This window comes from Macaca mulatta, chromosome 19, assembly GCF_049350105.2.
Source record: "Macaca mulatta isolate MMU2019108-1 chromosome 19, T2T-MMU8v2.0, whole genome shotgun sequence".
NCBI classification, from domain to species: Eukaryota; Metazoa; Chordata; class Mammalia; order Primates; family Cercopithecidae; genus Macaca; species Macaca mulatta.
Genome location: NC_133424.1, coordinates 16,993,659 through 17,011,211, shown reverse-complemented (window position 1 = coordinate 17,011,211; position 17,553 = coordinate 16,993,659). Strand labels below are relative to the sequence as shown.

General features: G+C 51.2%; 1 protein-coding gene across 50 annotated transcripts in view; it reads right to left on the bottom strand.

Annotated features, from left to right (window-relative positions):
* The window catches only part of C19H19orf44 (chromosome 19 C19orf44 homolog), a 95,253-nt gene that overhangs the window by 7,337 nt on the left and 70,363 nt on the right, over positions 1-17,553 (bottom strand). For 14 of the 50 annotated variants that reach the window (XR_013409166.1, XR_013409165.1, XR_013409158.1 and 11 more), the window contains exons 2-6: positions 15,083-16,449; positions 12,505-12,820; positions 8,395-8,468; positions 3,905-4,394; positions 728-823 (exon numbers count right to left, since the gene is read on the bottom strand). Coding sequence is in view for 29 of the 50 variants with exons in the window: in XM_077978179.1 (XP_077834305.1) it covers positions 728-823; positions 3,905-4,394; positions 8,395-8,468; positions 12,505-12,820; positions 15,083-15,871 (1,765 nt within the window). In the remaining 21 variants the exon portion in view is untranslated. Of the gene's footprint in view, positions 1-560; positions 828-3,904; positions 4,395-8,394; positions 8,469-12,504; positions 12,821-15,082; positions 16,450-16,531; positions 16,681-17,286; positions 17,380-17,553 lie in introns of those variants that run through there. The other 36 variants (XR_013409146.1, XR_013409153.1, XM_077978181.1 and 33 more) reach the window with 18 other exon arrangements.

Genomic DNA, 17,553 nt, shown 5'->3' with positions numbered 1-17,553 from the left:
CCCTTCTGAGGGCCACACAGACTCAACCCAGGAGGCAAGGGGCATGTCTACCCAGGCTGTGCAACTCAGTATCAGTCCAATAAATGTCTTCACGGGAAATAAACTATGGCTTATTGATGTAATGCCACCAAGGGGAACACACAAAAGTGGCCTTGTGCCAGGTGGGGTGGCTCATGGCTGTAATCCCAGAACTTTGGGAGACTGAGGTGGGCAGATCATTTGAGGTCAGGAGTTCGAGACCAGCCTGGCCAACATGGAGAAACCCTGTCTCTACTAAAAATATAAAAACCAGCCAGGCATGGTGGCGCATGCCTGTAATCCCAGCTACTCGGGAGGCTGAGGCAGGAGAATCACTTGAACCCGGGAGGTGGAGGTCACAGTGAGTGGAGATCACGCCACTGCACTCCAGCCTGGGCAACAGAGCAAAACTCTGTCTCAAAACGAACAAAAAAAGTGGCCTTGTTGGGGTGCAGGGCACACAAGCATCACTGTTCACCCTCTTGTTTTATGAGACATTGGTGTCCCTCTGCAAGAGACAGAAGGTTCAAGGGCATCCACACCTTTTCTCTCCCCATGGCAGGTGCCCATGGCTGCGGTAATCCCTGTCCAATGGAGCCCTGGAAGCCAGTATGCAAGGGGTGCCACCCCTCCAGAGTGGGTGTGAACCTGCAGGTGAAATGAGTCCTGTAAAATGTGACAGGAAGGATCCCCCAAGCCGGGCTGTTACCTTCTATTGCATCCGCGCTGATAACATGATTGGCGATGGGTGTCGGGTCCACGTAGGCACCTCCCAGGGCAGGCCCCATGGCTGCCATACCGGCCACTATCTCGGGGACAAAGAGAGGGGTAAGCAGACAGGACACAGAGAAATGACTTTCAGGTCCACAGATACGACCCTGGAATAAACTACGTGAGCTTGTTTTTTCCTCTTTCTGAAGGTGATCGCCACCCTTGCATTTTTTTTTTTGTTTGAGACAGGGTCTTGCTCTATTGCCCAGTCTGGAGTACAGCGGCATGATCACAGCTCACTGCAGCCTCCTGGGCTCACGTAATCCTCCCATCTGTCTCCCAAGTAGCTGGGACTACAGCTGCGCCACCACGCCTGGCTAATTTTTAAATTTTTTGTAGAGACAGGGTCTCCTTATGTTGCCCAGGCTGGTCTTGAACTCCTGGGCTCAAGCAATCCTCCTGCCTCAGCCTCCAAAAGTGCTGGGATCACAGGCGTGAGCCACCATGCCCAGCCCTTCTTTGCTTTTTTTACCCTCTTCCCCTTTCAAATATTTCCCACGGCTGCCTCCATTTTTCTGTTAGGTTTTCTTGGCTCAAGGCACAGTCATCCCAGCTGGGTGCAGTGGTGGCTTCAGCTCACGGTGGCTGGAGTCGAGAGCAGTGGAAAATGTGCTTTCCCAGCCTTTCTTCTAAGGGTCACTGTTGACCTTGGGATTTTGTGTGTCCCCTGGGCTCTGAGGCCAGCGTGCTTATGGCTGCTGTTTTTTCTCTCTCCTTTCCCTGTCAGGCCTAGTCTAGGAGAACAGCCTCGCCAGTGTTTCAGGAAAGCAGCCCTAAATTGCCAAAAATACAGACAGAAACGCAGACAGACACAAACAATTCTGAGCCCAGATCCCAGGCTGAAAATACCATTTAACACCTCCAGGTGATTTTACTCAGTCAATGTGACTGACTTTCCTTCCTGAGAAACAGACACCAGTCACCCCTCTCCTCGGGGGAGGGGTCGGTCAGGCTGATGTTCGGTGAAACCCCCAAATCAAAACAAATAGATCCAGTGAGAATTACGTCGCTTTTCTTTTCTTTTTTTTTTTCTTTGAGACAGTCTTACTCTGTCGCCCAGGCTGGAGTGTAATGGCACGATCTTGGCTCACTGCAACCTCCACCTCCTGGTTTCAAGCGATTCTTGTGCCTCGGCCCCCCGAGTAGCTGGGACTACAGATGTGCGCTGCCACACCCGGTTAATTTTTGTATTTTTAGAAGAGACAGGGTTTCACCACATTGGCCAGGCTGGGAATTACATCATTTTTCACATCCAGTCTACTTTGTCAAGAGCCATATGGATGAGAAAAGAGAGATTGAAAGGGAATGTTTATTAGCCAGGCACCTCTAGTCCCAGCTACTGGGGAGGCTGAGGTGGGAGAACTGCTGAAACCCGGGAGGGGGAGGAGGCTGTGGGCCACGTGTGCACCACTGCGCTCCAGCCTGGGCAACAGAGCAAGACCCCATCTCATAACATAACGTAACGTAACGTAACGTAACGTAACGTAACGTCACGTCACGTCACATCACATCACATCACATCACATCACATAACATCATGGGAATGTTTAAAAGAATAGGGCCTTTCTACCAGCAAGAGCCGAGACTGAAGCCGGGAATGAAAGAAATGCCTGAAGGCCAGGCATGGTGGCTCACGCCTGTAGCCTCAGCACTTTGCGGGGTCAACATGGGCAGGTGGAAGGATCGCTTGACCCCAGGAGTTCAAGACCAGACTGGGGAACATAGGGAGACCCTGTCTCTACAAAAAACATTTTAAAATGATACAGGGGGCTGAGTGTGGTGGCTCACACCTGTAATCCCAGCACTTTGAGAGGCTGAGGCAGGCAGATCACGAGGTCAGGAACTCAAGACGAGCCTGGCCAGCACGGTGAAACCCCATCTCTACTAAAACTATAAAAATTAGCCGGGCGTGGTGGCGCATACCTGTAATCCCAGCTATTCAGGAGGCTGAGGCAGGAGAATCACTTGAACCCGGGAGGCGGAGGTTGCAGTGAGCCGAGATTGCACCACTGCATTCCAGCCTGGGCAAGAGAGCAAGACTCCATCTCAAAAAAAAAAAAAAGATACAGGGCCGGGCACAGTGGCTCATGCCTGTTATCCCAACACTTTGGGAGGCTGAGGCTGACAGATTGCTTGAGCCCAGGAGTTTGAGACCAGCCTGGGCAATATGGCAAGACCCTGTCTCTACAAAAAAAATACAAAAATTAGCCAGGCATGGGGGTGCATGCTTGTCATCCTAACTACTCGGGAGGCTGAGGTAGGAGGATCACCTGAGCCTGGGGAGGTTGAGGCTGCAATGAGCTGTGACTAGGTCACAGCACTCCAGCCTGGGCAACACAGAAAGACCCCATCTCTAAAAACAGAGTGAGAGAGAGACATGTCTGGAAAGTCACCCAGGGTGTTCATTCTCCAGGACAAAGGCATCCTGTGCACTGCAGGGTGTGGAATAGCACCCCTGGCCTCCGCCCAGCAGATGCCAATAGCATTCCCCACCCCGAGTTGTCACAACCAATAATGTCTCCAGACCCTGCTGGAGGCCCCCCATGACAGAATCATCCTGTGGGAGCTGCTACCCTAGTCCTTGGTTCTGATCCTTCTGAATGCTTCAGGGCTAGGAAGACATCGGGACACACCAGGGCAGCAGCCCCTCGTCCGTGGAAGAGGAAATGGTGAGCCAAGGTCCCTGGGTGATTTTTTTTTTTTTTTTTTTTTTGAGACAGAGTCTCATTCTATCTTCCAGGCTGGAGTGCAGTGGCATCATCTCAGCTCAGTGCAACCTCTGCCTCCCGGGTTCTTCTCATGCCTCAGCTTCCTGAGTAGCTGGGATGACAGGAACACACCACGACAGCCAGCTCATTTTTGTATTTTTAGTAGAGATGGGGTTTCCCCATGTTGGCCAGACTGATCTTGAACTCCTGACCTCAGGTGATCCTCCTGCCTCGGCCTCCCAAAGTGCTGGGATTCCAGGTGTGACTGGCCAACCCCTCCAGGTGATTAATAACAAGAGTCCAGATCTCGGGAACCTGAGCTCTCCCACGTGTCTCCCAGGATGCTGTAAACCACACGCTGAGCTCCTGTCCGGGCTGCCCCGGCCCCCGCAGGCCCCAGTGCTTACCTTTGGTCCACTCGTAGGTGAAGGTGGGGTCCGGCGTCTGCACAGCTGTGTCCTTCACAAGCACCCTTGTCACGTGCCTGCCCGACTTTTTCCTAGCCTCGGCTGTTTGTGGAAAGTCTGTCTTCGCACTTGAAGAGGATTCAGACAGAGCGTCCAGTGTTCTGTCAAGAGACTCCTTGGAACGGGCCGTTGGCTCAGATGCCGTCAGACTTGGAGAGTTTTCAAAATCCTCAGAATAAGCTGAGCTGACTGTGTTCACCATGGGGGCTTCAGATGGTGGCTGCATGCTGGAAATGCTGTCCTGCTGGATGGCAGAGGCCGAGCTGGCACTGAGATGCTCCGAGACCTCGCTCTCATCCCCCTCTGCAGAGGCGGCCTTTCCCTGTGATGCCCAGCTCCTCGCCTGGGCCTGCCTGGGGGCATCCGGCCCAGCAGACACCTCGGCTCTGAAGATTTTGCCAGCCGTTTTCTCTCTCTGAGCACTTTCCTCCTAAAATGAGGAATGGCAGAAGTGGCTGGGAAGCGAGTTTTTTTTTTTTTTTTTTGAGACGGAGTCTCACTGTGTCCCCCAGGCTGGAGTGCAGCGGCGCGATCTCGGCTCACTGCAAGCTCCGCCTCCTGAATTCATGCCATTCTCCTGCCTCAGCCTCTCCAGTAGCTGGGACTACAGGCGCGCACCACCATGCCCGGCTAGTTTTTTGTATTTTTAGTAGAGACGGGGTTTCACCATGTTAGCCAAGATGGTCTCGATCTCCTGACCTTGTGATCTGCCCGCCTCGGCCTCCCAAAATGCTGGGATTACAGGTGTGAGCCACTGCACCCAGCCAGAAGTGTTTTGGAAAGATCAACATGCTAGGAACACCGTACTCCTAGGAGCTGGGGACCTCCGGCACTCCCGCAGGCAAGGGGGGCACACCAGCTCCTCATCAGGTGTGGGCATGGAGTATTCTAAACAGAACTGTGGCGTCTTCAGCACGGGATGCCTATGGGGCTGGCAAGCCTGATGGGGTGACGCATGCTTAGGTGGCACATGGATGGCATTTAACATTTCATCATGGACTTAAGGACTTTAGGTGGCTGAGGCGGTAGGATCCCTTGAGCTCAGGAGTTCAAGACCTGCCTGGGCAACATAGGAAGACCCTATCTCTATAAGAAAAAAAAATAAAAATTAAAAAAGTAAGTTTCGGCCAGGCACAGTGGCTCATGCCTGTAATCCCAGCACTTTGGGAGGCCAAGGCGGGCAGATCACCTGAGGTCGGGAGTTTGAAACCAGCCTGACCAACATGGAGAAACCCCATCTCTACCAAAAATACAAAATGAGCCAGGCGTGGTGGCACACGTCTGTAATCCCAGCTACTCGGGAGGCTGAGGCAGAAGAATCACTTGAACCTAGGAGGCAGAGGTTGTGGTGAGCCGAGATCACGCCATTGCACTCCAGCCTGGGCAACAAGAGTGAAACTCCAGCTCAAAAAAAAAAAAAACATTTCATCATAGACCGATGAAATGTTAGGTGGCTGAGGCAGTAGGATCCTTTGAGCTCAGGAGTTCAAGACCTGCCTGGGCAACATAGCAAGACTCTATCTCTATAAGAAAAAAAATAGGCCGGGCGCGGTGGCTCAAGCCTGTAATCCCAGCACTTTGGGAGGTCGAGACGGGCGGATCATGAGGTCAGAAGATCGAGACCATCCTGGCTAACACGGTGAAACCCCATCTCTACTAAAAAATACAAAAAACTAGCTGGGCGAAGTGGCGGGCGCCTGTAGTCCCAGCTACTCAGGAGGCTGAGGCAGGAGAATGGCGTAACCCCAGTAGGCGGAGCTTGCAGTGAGCTGAGATCCGGCCACTGCACTCCAGCCTGGGTGACAGAGCGAGACTCCGTCTCAAAAAATAAAAATAAAATAAAAAAATAAAATAATTAGGCTGGGCGCGGTGGCTCATGCCTGTAATCCCAGCACTTTGGGAGGCCGAGGCGGGCAGATCACGAGGTCAGGAGATCGAGACCATCCTGGCTAACACAGTGAAACCCCGTCTCTACTAAAAATACAAAAAATCAGCCAGGCGTGGTGGCAGGCGCCTGCAGTCCAAGCTACACGGGAGGCTGAGGCAGGAGAATGGCGTGAACCCGGGAGGCGGAGCTTGCAGTGAGATCGCGCCACTGTATTCCAGCCTGGGCGACAAAGCGAGACACCGTCTCAAAAAAAGAAAAAGAAAAGAAAAAAATAATTAAAAAATTAAGTTTCATCATGCCTGGGGGCAATGGCTTACACTTGCAATCTCAGCACTTTGAAAGGCTGAGGCAGGAGGAATGCTTGAAGCTAGGAGTTCAAGACCAGCCTGGACAACCTAGCCGGTCTCTATCTCTACAAAAAATAAAAAATTAGCCAGGCATGGGTGCATGCCTGTAGTCTCAGCTACTCAGAAGGCTGGGTAGGAGGATTGCTTGAGCCTAGGACATTGAGGATGAAGTGAGCCATGATCCCCCAACTGCATTCCAGTCTGAATGACAGAGTGAGACCTGTCTCAAAAATAAATAAATTGGGCTAGGCAGGGTGGCACATGCCTGTAATCTCAGCACTTTGGGAAGCTGAGGTGGGTGAATCACCTGAGGTCAGGAGTTTGAGACCAGCCTGGCCAACATGGTGAAACCATCTCCACTAAAAATACAAAAATTAGTGGGGTATGGTGACGGGTGCCTGTAATCTCAGCTACTCAGGAGGCTGAGGCATGAAAATTGCTTGAACCCAGGAGGTGGAGGTTGCAGTGAGCTGAGACTGTGCCACTGTAGTCCCAGCCTGGGCAACAGAGCGAGACTCCATCTCAAAAAAATAATAATAAGGCCGGGGGTGGTGGCTCATGCCTGTAATCCCAGCACTCTGGGAGACCGAGGCAGGCGGATCATGAGGTCAGGAGATCGAGACCATCCTGACACGGTGAAACCCCGTCTCTACTAAAAATAGTTAAAAAATTATCCAGGCATGGTGGCGGGCGCCTGTAGTCCCAGCTACTCAGGAGGCTGAGGCAGGAGAATTGTGTGAACCCGGGAGGCGGAGCTTGCAGTCAGTTGAGATTGCGCCACTGCACTCCAGCCTGGGCGACAGAGCGAGACTCTGGTCTCAAAAAATAGTAATAATAATAATAATAATAGGCCAGGTGCAGTGGCTCCCACCTGTAATCCCAGCACTTTGGGAGGCCAAGGTGGGCGGATCACTCGCGGTCAGGAGTTCGAAACCAGCCTGGCCAACATGGTGAAACTCCGGCTCTACTAAAATATACAAAAATTAGCCAGGCATGGTGGCAGGCGACTTAATCCCAGCTACTTGGGAGGCAGAAGCAGGAGAATCATTTGAACCTGGGAGGCGGAGGTTGCAGTGAGCTGAGATCGAGCCATTGCACTCAAACCTGGGGGATAAGAGCGAGACTTTCTCCAAAAAAAAAAAAAAAAGTTTAAAATAAAAAATAATAATAATAATAATAATAATAATTTTTAAATTAAAATGTCATCACTGCCGGGCGCGGTGGCTCAAGCCTGTAATCCCAGCACTTTGGGAGGCCGAGACGGGCGGATCACGAGGTCAGGAGATCGAGACCATCCTGGCGAACACGGTGAAACCCCGTCTCTACTAAAAAATACAAAAAACTAGCCGGGCGAGGCGGCGGGCGCCTGTAGTCCCAGCTACTCGGGAGGCTGAGGCAGGAGAATGGCGTAAACCCGGGGGGCGGAGCTTGCAGTGAGCTGAGATCCGGCCACTGCACTCCAGCCCGGGCGACAGAGCCAGACTCCGTCTCAAAAAAAAAAAAAAAAAAAAAAAAAAAAAAAAAAAAAAAAATAAAATGTCATCACTATGCATCACAACACATGTATCTGATAGTGCCGGTGGCCACCAGCACAAAAATCACAACAGGGAGTGTGACTGGATACAGCGGGTGAAGTGCTGCCTCCGCGCAGATGTTGTCACGGGCGGCTTAGGTGGGATGTGCTTTAATCACCGGCTAACCAAGGTGGCTTCATCCTGTTAGCACCTAAATCAGGGTCGCTCACCTACTGCACTCTTGACATCAGGGGCCACAGCATTCTTTGCAGTTGGAGGCCACCCAGTGCATTCCATAATATGGAGAATATGGAGCAGGGTTCCTGGCCTGCACCCACTCACAATACCAGTTGCACCTGTCACCCACCCCCAGTCATGACAGCCAAAACGTCACCAGACATTGCCAATGTCCCCTGGGGGGCAGAGTTGGAAACTATAGGCCTAAATGAAACATGACTTGCTTTTCCACATAAGAATCGACATTGGGCCAGGCATGGTCGCTCACACCTGTAATCCCAGCACTTTGGGAGGCCGAGTAGGGAGGATTGCTTGAGCCCAGTTTGAGGACGGCCTGGGCAACAAAGTGAACCCTTCCCCAATTTTTAAATTTTTAAAAATTTTTTTAAAAAAATTTTAAAGCCAAAAACAATCGACAATGAAAAATGACTTTGTTGTACTTACTTCCTGTTCCAAATCGGAGTTCTCACTGACAGCTGGAGACAGATCGCCAAGCGATAAAATATTTATTCTAAACTCTGTAATTAAAGAATTAGTATAGCATTTGAATTTACTTCTTTATTTACTCCATAATTATTTTTAAATCTTACAAATTTCTTTCTTTTTTCTTTTTTGAGATAGAGTCTCACTCTGTCACCCAGGCTGGAGTGCAGTGGCACGATCTTGGCTCACCACAACCTCCATCTCCCAAGTTCAAGTGATTCTCTCACCTCAGCCTCCTGGGTGGCTGGGATTACAGGTGCCTGACACCTTGCCCAGCTAATTTTTCTATATTTAGTACAGACAGGATTTCACCAATTGGCCAGGCTGGTCTCAAATTCCTGGCCTCAAGTGATTTGCCTGCCTCGGCCTCCCAAAGTGCTGGGATTACAGGTGTGAGTGCGGCCGGCCTAATATCCCACAAATGTTTAGAAAGATATGAAGACATGCAGTCCCTGTCCTCGAAAAACCAGCCCAAGGGTCCACACACCTTTTCTCCATAGGACAAGGCAGGGCAGTGGTTCACACCTATAATCACAGCATTTTGGGAGGCTGAAGCACAATGATCGCTTGAGCCCAAGAGTTTGAGACCAGCCTGGGCAACATAGTGAGACCCCATCTCTACAAAAAAATTAAAACATTACCCTGGCATGGTGACATGCACCTGTAGCCCCAGCTACTCAGGAGGCTGAGGTCAGAAAATCTCTTGAGACCAGGAGTTCAAAGCTGCAGTGAACAATGATCACACCACCGCACTCCAGCCTGGAGCATAGAGAGACCCTGTCTCTAAAAAATAATAATAATCCGCCCGGCGCGTTGCCTCACACCTGTACTCCCAGCACTTTGGGAGGCCGAGGCGGGTGGATCACGAGGTCAGGGGATCAAGACCATCCTGGCTAACACGGTGAAACCCCGTCTCTACTAAAAATACAAAAAAATTAGCTGGGCGTGGTGGCAGGTGCCTGTAGTCCCAGCTACTCGGGAGGCTGAGGCAGGAGAATGGTGTGAACCCAGGAGGCAGAGCTTGCAGTGAGCCGAGATCACGCCACGGCACTCCAGCCTAGGCGACAGAGCAAGACTCTGTCTCAAAAAATCATCATCATCATCATCATCATCATCCTCATCATCGGGCATGGTGGCTCACGCCTGTAATCCCACACTTTGGGATGCAGAGATAGGTGGATCAACTGAGGCCAAGAGTTCAACACCAGCCTGGCCGACATGGTGAAACCTGGTCTCTATTAAAAATACAAAAATTGGCCGGGCGTGGTGGCTCAAGCCTGTAATCCCAGCACTTTGGGAGGCCGAGACGGGTGGATCACGAGGTCAGGAGATAGAGACCATCCTGGCTAACACGGTGAAACCCCGTCTCTACTAAAAACTACAAAAAACTAGCCGGGTGAGGTGGCGGCGCCTGTAATCTCAGCTACTCGGGAGGCTGAGGCAGGAGAATAGCGTGAACCCGGGAGGCAGAGCTTGCAGTGAGCTGAGATCTGGCCACTGCACTCCAGCCTGGGCGGCAGAGCGAGACTCCGTCTCAAAAAAAAATACAAAAATTAGACAAGTTTGGTGGTGCGCACCTGTAGTCCAAGCCACTCAGGAGGCTGAGGCAGGAGAATCGCTTGAACCTGGAGTCGGAGGTTGCAGTGAGCGAAGATCACGCCACTGCACTCTAGTCTGGGTGACAGAGCAAGGCTCCATCTCAAAAATAACAATCATAATAAATAATAATAATAACAATGATACAAAATAAAAGGCTAGCTGGGAAATTTCCAGCTTTTGGGGATAGACTATCTGTTGTGACTACTCAGCTCCACTATCACAGTGTGAAAGCAGCCATAGACAATGTGTAAAGGAAGGAGCGTGGCTGCCTTCTGAGAAAGCTTTATAAAGACAGAAGACAGTCTGGGCGCAGTGGCTCACGCCTGTAATCCCAGCACTTTGGGAGGCCAAGGCGGGCGGATCACCTGAGGTCAGGAGTTGAAGACCAACCTGGCCAACGTGTTGAAATCCCATCTCTACTAAAAATAGAAAAATTAGCCGGGTGCAGTGGCGGGCGCCTGTAATCCCAGCTACTCAGGAGGCTGAGGCAGGAGAATTGCTTGAATCCAGGAGGCGGAGGTTGCAGGGAGCCAAGATATGCCATTGCACTCCAGCCTGGGCAACAAGAGCAAAACTCTGTCAAAAAAAAAAAAAAAACAAAACAGAAGACAGGGCCAGGCGCCGCAGCTCACACCTATAATCCCAGCACTTTGAGAGGCCGAGGCAGGCAGATCACGAGGTCAGGATTTCAAGACCAGCCTGACCAACATGGTGAAACCCCGTCTCTACTAAAAATACAAAGAATTAGCCAGGCGTGGTGGTGTGCACCTGTAGTCCCAGCTACTCGGGAGGCTGAGGCAGGAGCATCGCTTGAACCCGGGAGGCGGAGATTACAGTGAGCCAAGATCGCGCCACTGCACTCCAGCCTGGGTGACGGAACGAGACCCTATCTCAAAAAAAAAAAAAAGACAGAAAATAGGCCTACTAGCCCCTGGTCCAGACAGATTAGCAGCTGATCAGAGTGCACTGTTGGAAGTTGCTGAGAAGTACGCATGTGGTGTAAGGGGTGGGAGGTGGCAGGGCACCCAGCCAGCTGGGGGGAAACGGGGGAAGACTGTGGAGCAGGGGCAGACCTGAGACATGACCCCAAAGCATCCTATGTTGTCATTTACAGCAAGTTAATAGACTGTGAGTTCTGAAAAAAAGAGTTCTAAATTATATATATATATGTAGTACAGCAAGTGAAAGGCACTGCAGAACCTTAGGGTGGAGGCCAGTGTCTGAACCAAGCGTGTGCCGGCACCCAGGAGTATGGGGTTCTCTGTGGAGATTCTGGTGTTCCAACAGGTTTTTGGGTTTAAAAAAGTTTTTTTTTAGAGATGGAGTCTTGCTCTGTCACCCAGGCTGGAGCACAGTCGTGTGTTCACAGCTCACCGCAGCCTCCAATTCCCAGGCAGGCTCCAATTCTCCGGCTCAAACGATCCTTCTGCCACAGCCTCCCGCGTAGCTGGGACTACAGGTGTGCACAACCACACCCAGTTAATTTTTTTTTTTTTTTTTTTTTTTTTTTTTTTTTTTTTTTTTTTTTTTGAGGCGGAGTCTCGCTCTGTCGCCCAGGCTGGAGTGCAGTGGCCGGACCTCAGCTCACTGCAAGCTCCGCCTCCCGGGTTCATGCCATTCTCCTGCCTCAGCCTCCCGAGTAGCTGGGACTACAGGCGCCGCCACCTCGCCCGGCTAGTTTTTTGTATTTTTTAGTAGAGACGGGGTTTCACCTTATTAGCCAGGATGGTCTCGATCTCCTGACCTCGTGATCCGCCCGTCTCAGCCTCCCAAAGTGCTGGGATTACAGGCTTGAGCCACCGCGCCCGGCCAATTTTTGTATTTTTTGTAAAGACAGGGTTTCACCATGTTGCCCAGGCTGGTCTCAAACTCCTCCTGCCTAAGCTTTCCAAAGCACTGGGATTGCAGGCATGAGCCACCAGGCCTAGCCTCCAACAGCTTCCAACAGGTTTAAATTGACTCCAGAGATGAGCTGGTAAGCCAGGTGTGGTGGTTCACACTTGTAATCACAGCATTTTGGGAGGCCAAGGCAGGCAGATCACCTGAGGCCAGGAGTTCAAGATCAGCCTGGACAACACAGTGAAACCTGGTCTCCACAGAATACAAAAATTAGCCCAATGTGGTGGCACACGCCGGTGGTCCTAGCTGGTCAGGAGGCTGAGGCAGGCGGATTGCTTGAGCCTGGGAGGTAGAGGCTGTAGTGACCCATGATCATGCCCACTGCATTCCAGCCTGAGCAACAGAGCAAGACCCTGTCTGAGAATTAAATAAATAAATAAATAAATAAATAAAGATAGCACAAAAATCTGACTTGGCCCCTCAACCAGACAAGAAAGTTGGAAAGCTGAGTGTGTGATGTGACTCCAAATACCCTGCCTGTGGCAATGCCCCGTGACCACTGCATCGGGGGCTCTAAAGGTGGCCCCACCCTTCCTGCCCAAGGTACTGGCTTTGCACCGGGACCGGGATTACCGTCGAGGCTGTTATCAGCACCTTCTGAGACCGGCTCATCCCCAGGCTCCGCCTCACTCCTTCCAGGGGAGGACGCAAGCTTGACGTGCCCCATTCTTAAAGACGCTGATTTTGAAAAGGCGCCTGTGATGGAAACTGACGGCGTGTGCGAGGTGGTGTCACCGGACACGTGACTCTGTGGGGAGTCTGCTCTTGAGTGAGCGCTGTGAACGGTTCTCTCTGCTGCCAGGGAGGTTGGCAGGTGTGATGTCTGAGACGGCTTTGCGCTGGAGAGTTCCACACTGGGCACAGTAAATGCTCTCGGCTGAGATGGGACCTGATATAAAACACTTGAAATTAGGCCGGGCGCGGTGGCTCAAGCCTGTAATCCCAGCACTTTGGGAGGCCGAGACGGGTGGATCACGAGGTCAGGAGATCGAGACCATCCTGGCTAACACGGTGAAACCCCGTCTCTACTAAGAAATACAAAAAACTAGCCGGGCGCGGTGGCGGGCGCCTGTAGTCCCAGCTACTCGGGAGGCTGAGGCCGGAGAATGGCGTGAACCCGGGAGGCGGAGCTTGCAGTGAGCTGAGATCCGGCCACTGCACTCCAGCCTGGGCGACAGAGCGAGACTCCGTCTCAAAAAAAAAAAAAAAAAACACTTGAAATTAACAAACTTACGACAACTAAGGTTTTTGTGGGGTTTGTTTGTTTGTTTGTTTGTTTGTTTTTTCAGACAGGGTCTCACTCTGTTGCCCAGGCTGGAGGGCAGTGGCTCAATCATAGCTCACTGCAGCCTCGACATCCTGGGCTCAAGCGATCCTCTCACCTCAGCCTTCCAAGCAGCTAGGACTACAAGCATGGACCACCACACCTGGCAATTTTTTTTTTTTTTTTTTTTTTTTTTTTTTTTTCTGTAGGAATAGGTTTTGCCATGTTGCCCAGACTGGCCTTGACCACAGCTGAAGCATCTACCCACCTAAGCTTCCCAAAGCCCTGGGATTACAGGTGTGAGCCACCATATCTGGCCGATACCTAAGTTCTTATGGTTCGACAGACAGTGCAATTAGCGGGGAGCATGAGACCAACACCGCAGGTATCACATTTTTCTCTTACTGCATCCCCTTTCTCTCTTCATTTCTGAAAGTCACGGTACAATATTTAGGTAAGATAATGTTGGGAGTAGAAAATATTCCGCAAGGCTGGGCGTGGTGGCTCACGCCTGTAATCCCCGCAGTTTGGGAGGCTGAGGAGGGCAGATCACGATGTCAAGAGATCGAGACCAGGCCGGGTGCGGTGGCTCAAGCCTGTAATCCCAGCACTTTGGGAGGCCGAGGCGGGTGGATCACGAGGTCAGGAGATCGAGACTATCCTGGCTAACACGGTGAAACCCCGTCTCTACTAAAAATACAAAAAAAAACTAGCCGGGCGTGGTGGCGGGCGCCTGTAGTCTCAGCTACTCGGGAGGCTGAGGCGGGAGAATGGCATGAACCCGGGAGGCGGAGCTTGCAGTGAGCCAAGATCACGCCACTGCACTCCAGCCTGGGAGACACAGCGAGACTCCGTCTCAAAAAAAAAAAAAAAAAAAAAAAAAAAGAGATCGAGACCATCGTGGCCAACATGGTGAAACCTCATCTCTACTAAAAATACAAAAATTAGCCGGGTGTGGTGGCGTGCACCTGTAATCCCAGCTACTCGGGAGGCTGAGGCAGAAGAATTGCTTGAACCAGGGAGGCAGAAGTTGCAGTGAGCCGAGATCGGGCCACTGCACTCCAGCCTGGTGACAAAGCATCGCAGCTACTTGAAAGGCAGAGGTGGGAGGATCACTAGAGCCTGGGAGGCAGAGGTTGCAGTGAGCTGAGATTGCACCACTGCACCCTCCAGCCTGCGTGACAGAGCAAGAACCTGTCTCAAAAAAAAAAAAAGCTGGGTATGGTGCCTCACGCCTGTAATCCCAGCACTTTGGGAGGCCAAGGCGGGTGGATCACCTGAGGTCAGGAGTTGGAGACCAGCCTGACCAACACAGAGAAACCCCATCTCTACTAAAAATACAAAATTAGCCGGGCATGGTGGTACATTCCTGTAATCCCAAACTCAGGAAGGCTGAGGCAGGAGAATTGCTTGAACCCAGGAGGTGGAGGTTGCGGTGAGCCAAGATCACGCCACTGCACTCTAGCCTGGGTAACAAGAGTGAAACTTGGTCTCAAAAAAAAAATATATATATATATAAAATTAGCCAGTCACCGGCTGGGCATAGTAGCTCATGCCTGTAATCCCAGCACTTTGGGAGGCCAAGGCGGGCAGATCACCTGAGGTCAGAAGTTCGACACCAGCCTGACCAACATGAAGAACCCACATCCCTACTAAGCATACAAAATTAGCAGGGCGTGGTGGCGCATGCCTATAATTCCAGCTACTTGGGAGGCTGAGGCAGGAGAATCGCTTGAATCCGGGAGGCGGAGGTTGTGGTGAGCAGAGGTTGCGCCATTGCACTCCAGCCTGGGCAACAAGAGCAAAACTCCGTCTCAAAAAAAAAAAAAAAAAATTTAAATTAAATTAAATAAATAAAAATAAATTTACCAAAAAAAAAAAACTTACCGAAAATAGTTTTCTTTCTTCTTCCTCACTGACGTTAACACTGCTGAAGCCTTGACTCGTCTTTTTTTCTCTAGAAGAGTCCATCAAGCTTCCTAGCAATACTTTCATTTCTTCTTCGTCACTGTCTGGAGAATCAAATGTTCTAGCAGGTTCTTTCTGTTTGGGGGTTTGCAAAGTCCTCTCTTTCCCAACAGGTGCTTCAGGGGATATGTTTTCAACAGATGGTTGTTTCTTCTTTAGAAACCTACTAACCTTTGGGTTCTGTGCATTATTTTCGGTGACAGGAAGTTCACAGGTTTGATTCTGGGAAGTTTTGTCTGTGTTCTGGGACGCAAGTTCGATTGCACCCCCGGAGAGGATTCTGTCAGCTCTCTTTGGAAGACTGGCATTGGTGGTCGTTGAGTCAGATTCTGTGTCAGACAAATTCCTCTGCAGCTTCCGATTCATGATCCGGGTTTCCAGCTGGGCCAGCTTCCTTAGTGCGGCATTGGCTCGGATCCTGGAGTCAGTGGTGGGCGGTCTACTTGAGGCAAGGCTGGGTCCACTCCCCAGTACAGGGTTCTCTTTTAGGAGTAAGTGTTTCTCACCTAGAGTTTGGTTTCTTTTTAGAAATCTGCTATGACCAGGTGCTATTTTGGTAAGATTTCTACTGATCTGGAAGTTTCTGATTTCTTCCATTGTTGAATCTTCTAAGGAAGTGTCACTGAAGTCACCAAAAACATCGCGTATGGGACAGCTGGCTTTCCTTGCAGAAGCCATTCTGTGGGGGAAGGGGAGACAATTTTGCATAAGAGTACCTGCTGTTTGGGCCGGGCGCTGTGGCTCACGCCTATAATCCCAGCACTTTGGGAGGCCCAGGCGGGTGGATCATGAGGTCAGGAGATTGAGACCATCCTGGCTAACATGCTGAAACAATGTAACTATCCATTAATTAGTGAATGGATTACAAACTATGGTCCATCCATACAGTGGAATACTGTTCAGCAATTTAAAAAACAAATACTAATATAATAGCATGCAGGAATCTCAAATACATCATATGAAGGGAAAGTAGCCAAGCCGGGCCCGGTGACTCACGCCTGTAATCCCAGCACTTTGGGAGACCGAGGCAGGTGCATCACGATGTCAGGAGTTCGAGACCAGCCTGACCCACATGGTGAAACCCCGTCTCTACTAAAAATACAAAAATTAGCGGGGCATGGTGGTCTGCGCCTGTAATCCCAGCTACTCAGGACGCTGAGGCAGGAGAATTGCTTGAACGTGGGAGGAGGAGTTTGCAGTGAGCTGAGATCACGCCATTGCACTCCAGCCTGGGTGACAGAGCGCGACTCTGCCTCAAAAAAAAATTTAAAAAAAGGAGCCAGACACTAAACTCCACACACCCTATCATTTCATCTGTAAGAACTGTCAAGAAAATGCAAACCAATAAACTCAGAAAGCAGATCAGGCCGGTGCTGTGGCTCACGCCTATAATCCCAGCACTTTGGGAGGCCAAGGCTGGCAGATCACGTGAGGTCAGGAGCTCAAGATCAATGTAGCAAACATGGTGAAACCCCATCTCTACTAAAAATACAAAAAATTAGCCAGAGTGCAGTGGCATGATCACAGCTCACAGCAGCTTTGACCTTCCAGACACAAGCAATCCTGCTCCCGCCTCAACATCCCGAGTAGCTAGGACTGTAGACGCGAGCCACTACACCTGGCTAATTTTTTATTTTTATCTTTTTGAGAGATGGGGTGTCGCCATGTTGCCCAGGCTGGTCTGGATCTCCTGGCCTCAAGTGATCCTCCCGCCTTTGCCTCCCAAAGTGCTGGGATTCCAGGCGTGAGCCACCACACCCCGCCTGACGCGAAGTTCTAAAGCTGGATGAACTGGATGATGGCGACGACTTCACAGCTTTGTAGATTTACTAAAAATAACGGAGTCGTCAGCTTAAAAGTGGCGAACACTATGGTATGTAAATAAAGGCTCAACAAAGTCGTTAAAAACCAACAAACCAAAATTTGAAAACCCTGGCGCCCCTCAGACCATCCTGCTCTTCTCCCCAGCTATGAAGCGACCCGCCCAGGACCACGCTCCAATAGACTCCAGGCAGGGAGACTGAGGCGCGGGACCATCCTGCAGCTGCCCAACCAGCTCAGCCACGGAGAAGGCCCCATTTCCCCGTATCCCCCTCGCGAGCCCGGACGCCCAGCCAGGTCACCTCCCCACCAGCGCTGCCGACCTCCTCCCACGCCGTCCATTCGCAGAGGCAGCCGCCACATTCAGGCCTGAGGGACCGGTTGCCCTGAGCAACAGAGCCAGAGCAGAAGAGACTACATCTCCCGGCAAGCACCGCGTCCCGCAGACCAATGGCGTCCCGAATCACAATCGCGAGGCATCATGGGAGCGGTAGTTCTCTGGTGGACCCGACGTGCCCAGCGCCGCAGCTACCAATGGGACCCTCAGGTCATAATCGCGAGTTGTGACG